Raw genomic sequence first — 3,888 nt, 5'->3', positions numbered from 1 at the left:
GATGCATCATCTATAATAATAATATTCGCACAACGAAATAAAATGAAGTCACAAGAATCGGATCCGCGGGGCGCTCGCTGTGATGATGATGATTCCAGACACCGGTACATATCACCTACGGGGGCTTGAGCAAGAAGCGGGTCGTAGAATGATAAGAAAACAAAAAAAAAAAAGGGGGGGGGGGTTGTGGTAATCGTAATAATAAGAATAACCTTCTTTTTTTTTACCTTGTTAGCTTTGTTTCTGTGAGCCAGTGTTCTCGTTGTATCGTTAACTGCGCTCATATTTTTCACGTCTTACGCTTCGCACATTCATCGCTTGTCATTTTGATGATAATTTAATGGTGAAAATTTTCGTAAACACTTTCTTTGAAAATAAATCACAGGCTCCTGTATATATGTCTAAGTGATACGGACATCTTGCATGCTTCTTTAGGTCGTAGAGATGTCTAGAAATTTACGCGTTCGTTATGCTCGTTTTGTTCGTATACGTTTTATCGCACTTTTCCTCTGATCTACCACCGACTTACTCTAATGTGCTCTACTTCATCATTTAGCTGCCGTTTGTAATACCCCCTGAAGCTGTCCCAATACCTGGGACAGCTCGTATTAGGCACCGGATGTTGACAAAGAAGAGTAAGACCGGCGACCATGCCTGCTCGTGGCCACATGCACCACGAGCTGCGTGGGCCGCGTTCAGCACGGGCCACGATCACCCCGGGCCACGATCACCCCGAGCAGACAGAGGCCATCGGGAACAAGACGGAAGATGCGATGAAGCCTCGCGAAGGTCGCGCCTGGCCGCGACCGACACGGACTCTAGCTTCGATGAACTCCGGCGAAGCGGTTGAAGGTCCCGTCTGGTCGCAACCGATGCAGACTCCAGCGTCCATGAAGTCGGGCGAAGTGGCCGAAGGTCCCGTCTGGCGGCACCCGATGCAGACTCCAGCGTCCACGAAGTCCGGTGGAGCAGTCCAAGGTCCCGTCTGGTCGCACCCTATGCAGACTCCTGCGTCGTTCAAGTACGACGAAGTGGCCGAAGGTCCCGTCTGGCGGCACCCGATGCAGTTTCCAGCATCCATGAAGTCCGGCGGAGCGGTCGAAGGTCGGCCCGCACGTCAACACGTCTGGCGGCACCCGAGGAATATTCCAGCGTCCATGCTGTCTGCGGGGAGCCGCGATGGTCGACCGGAGGAACGTCGACTACCAGGGTCGGGACGACGGGGACTGCCGGAGCCGGCGAACGACGAGCAGGAATACTGGCGAAGGCGACAGGCTGGTAAGTACAACACGGGGGTTGTCAGATGAGACGGCCGAGAAAATCAGACACTCTTTAGGTCGGCTAATTAAGTTAATAACCAGTCGGTTTTAACGCGGTGCGCTCCCAGCCGCCGTCCTTAAAACCTCATCTGGTCAGTGCAGAAGCGATAGTCTTTACGTTGGATCTAGGGCCGAATTCACAAAGCTCTTCGTTCGTAAGTCATTTTTGCCTTTGGCTAGCACCCTTCACTAGTGATATGTGCAGCATTAGTTGGCTGAAAATGCTCTTATCAACAATTATATCATATGAGAATTTTGGGAATATGGGTCCTGATCCCCATCAGGACCCATATTGGTGGAAACGTCGTCCTGGCTTCTATCTTGCTGCGCGAAAGAAGCGCGGGCTTCTTTCCGAGCGTGAAAGAAGCCCGCGAATACTCGCAAAGTTCCTCGAGCGGCCAATCACCCGTCAATTTTGCGCGTATTCGCGGGCTTCTTTCACGCTCGGAAAAACACATTTATGTAGCACATATTGAGCAACAGAAAGCTGTATCGGGGAGTTTTTCATGTTGCTCTACAATCTTCTTCTTGACATTTTCATCTAATTATAATATTTGAGTTGAGAAGTTGATCAAATAATGAATACTAATTATGTAATTAGGTGGAATTTAAAAAATAATCTGAGTATCTCCAATCGACGGCAAACATTACCTTGGTTATGTCTTGCTACGTGACATTTGCATATTTTAAAATCTTGGTACATAATAGTTATGTCTAGCTACGTGGCATTTGCATATTTTTAAATCTTGGTACATGATAGTTGGGACACCCTACATAAAACGCTATTTCGCCCCATTCTTGAATATGCGTCCCTGGTTTTGTGCCCCTACAAACACTGTGAAATAAGCTCACTCGAAAACGTTCAAAGAAAATTCATTCGTTTAATTTGCCAAAATTACAGCCGCAGCTTCTCGCCAACACAGGCGCTACAATCACTGAACATGCAACCAATGCTTTTGCGTTATCACGTCGAAGATCTTAAATTCTTATATTCAGTATTTAACTACACCTTTGGCCTTTGTGACGGTAGCCATATCACAATCGCACGCACAAAAACAAAAGTTGTGCCCGAAACTCCGACGCTTTGAACACTTTTTTTCTTTCTTTTCTTAAATTTTATTTTTATTTTTATTATTATTTTTTCTTTGCTCGTGCTAACACATTCAAATACGGCTGTTTTTTTTTTCCACGCATAATGAAGATTTGGAATTTGCTGCGCGGTAACATTCGTTCCTTACCACAAACCGAGTTTTTAGTTAGCACAGGCGAACACCTTGCTGACATGTAAACTGCTTCATCTGTATTACTGTTCTTTTTGGGTATTGTGTTTCCTCTTCAATGACACTTGGTGCAATTATTCCCTTCTATTTGCTTTCTTGTCTTTTACTGATATTGTGTAACGTTCTCCACTCCTGCTAAAGCGCTAAATTTGGTCTGCAGTATATGTAAATAAATAAATAAATAAATAAATAAATAAATAAATAAATAAATAAATAAATAAATAAATAATAAATAAATAAATAAACGCACATCCTCAAAACAGGGTGCTCAGGCCACGGAAAATTGTGTGGCCTGAGATTTGCCCCCTCCCCCCACCCCCCTCACCCTGCATTATTCAATCTTGCCCTTGTGGGGGGTTATCGGAAAGGCGCTTGCGTATAAACGTTGTCACTGCACTTCTTTTGCCTGCTCGAATAAGCAATGGGCGATGTATCTCGCGTTCCTGTTCGCGTGTAAGCTATGTAAACTCTCCCCAACTCACTCCTTTCTTTTTTTATTATTTTTTTACAGAGGGTGTAGCGCAGGGAACACCACCTATTGATGGTATCTTTCCTGCATTCCGGCGGAACACCCTCAACCTGTCGCGCGCCTGCCTCACCTTCATCGTCTTAGTTGTCGTTGTCATCACCTGCTACATCATCGCCACGCGGATCATCTTCCTCGCCCAGTGGTCCCCGTCGGCCCTGCTGAACAGCTTCTACGGGCCCTCCCGGACCAGCGCTACCCAAGGCACCCAGCAGCCAGCCATGTGGCGGTAGCCGCCAGAATCCGGAGTGGCTGTCCCTTGCAGCTGCCCTAGGCAATATAAGCGTGCGCCCGTCTTGTCTGCAATGCTGCCGTTTATTTCTGTATCCCGGAAACACACAGCCGGCGTAACTGGGCCCGTGTTTACAAGACTTGCCTTACGTAAGAGGGTCTCCTCATTTGGCCAGCATTTGGCCACCGGCCACTTACAATACCGGTCACCCGGAAAGACCACCCCAGATGTTTTGCAATTGCCGACAGCAGTTACGAAAGAAAAGTTTTGTATATGACGGGCCCTGTTCGCAAAAGGAAGAGCGAAATACGTATTACATGGTCGTCGGCGTTGTTGGTTTTACAATTGCACTGCAGTATGCACAGATGTGGAACACATTCGCAATGGTCTTTTGACCTTAGTTGCACAGATACTCTTCCGCAGGGCCAGAAGCTTTACAAAACATGCGCCACTGTACTAGGTTCTGTACTGCTTCCGAGAGGCAGAACAAAGCGTTTTGTGTGCTGGACAAGCCCCATCAAAACGCGAAGT

At 46.9% G+C, this 3,888-nt stretch overlaps 1 protein-coding gene across 1 annotated transcript; it reads left to right on the top strand.

Moving 5' to 3' along the window:
- The first annotated feature begins 601 nt into the window (after positions 1–601).
- On the top strand, positions 602–3,413 carry LOC125942724 (uncharacterized). Its single transcript, XM_049660992.1, has 2 exons — positions 602–1,278; positions 3,111–3,413. Exons 1-2 carry the CDS (start codon positions 651–653, stop codon positions 3,356–3,358), a joined length of 876 nt encoding a protein of 291 aa, XP_049516949.1. The 5' UTR covers positions 602–650; the 3' UTR covers positions 3,359–3,413.
- The last annotated feature ends 475 nt before the right edge of the window (positions 3,414–3,888 follow it).

The sequence above is a fragment of the Dermacentor silvarum genome, chromosome 1 (assembly GCF_013339745.2).
Source record: "Dermacentor silvarum isolate Dsil-2018 chromosome 1, BIME_Dsil_1.4, whole genome shotgun sequence".
Classification (NCBI taxonomy): Eukaryota; Metazoa; Arthropoda; class Arachnida; order Ixodida; family Ixodidae; genus Dermacentor; species Dermacentor silvarum.
Note: the sequence above shows the minus strand (reverse complement) of the source record. Positions and strands in the feature narration are given on the sequence as shown.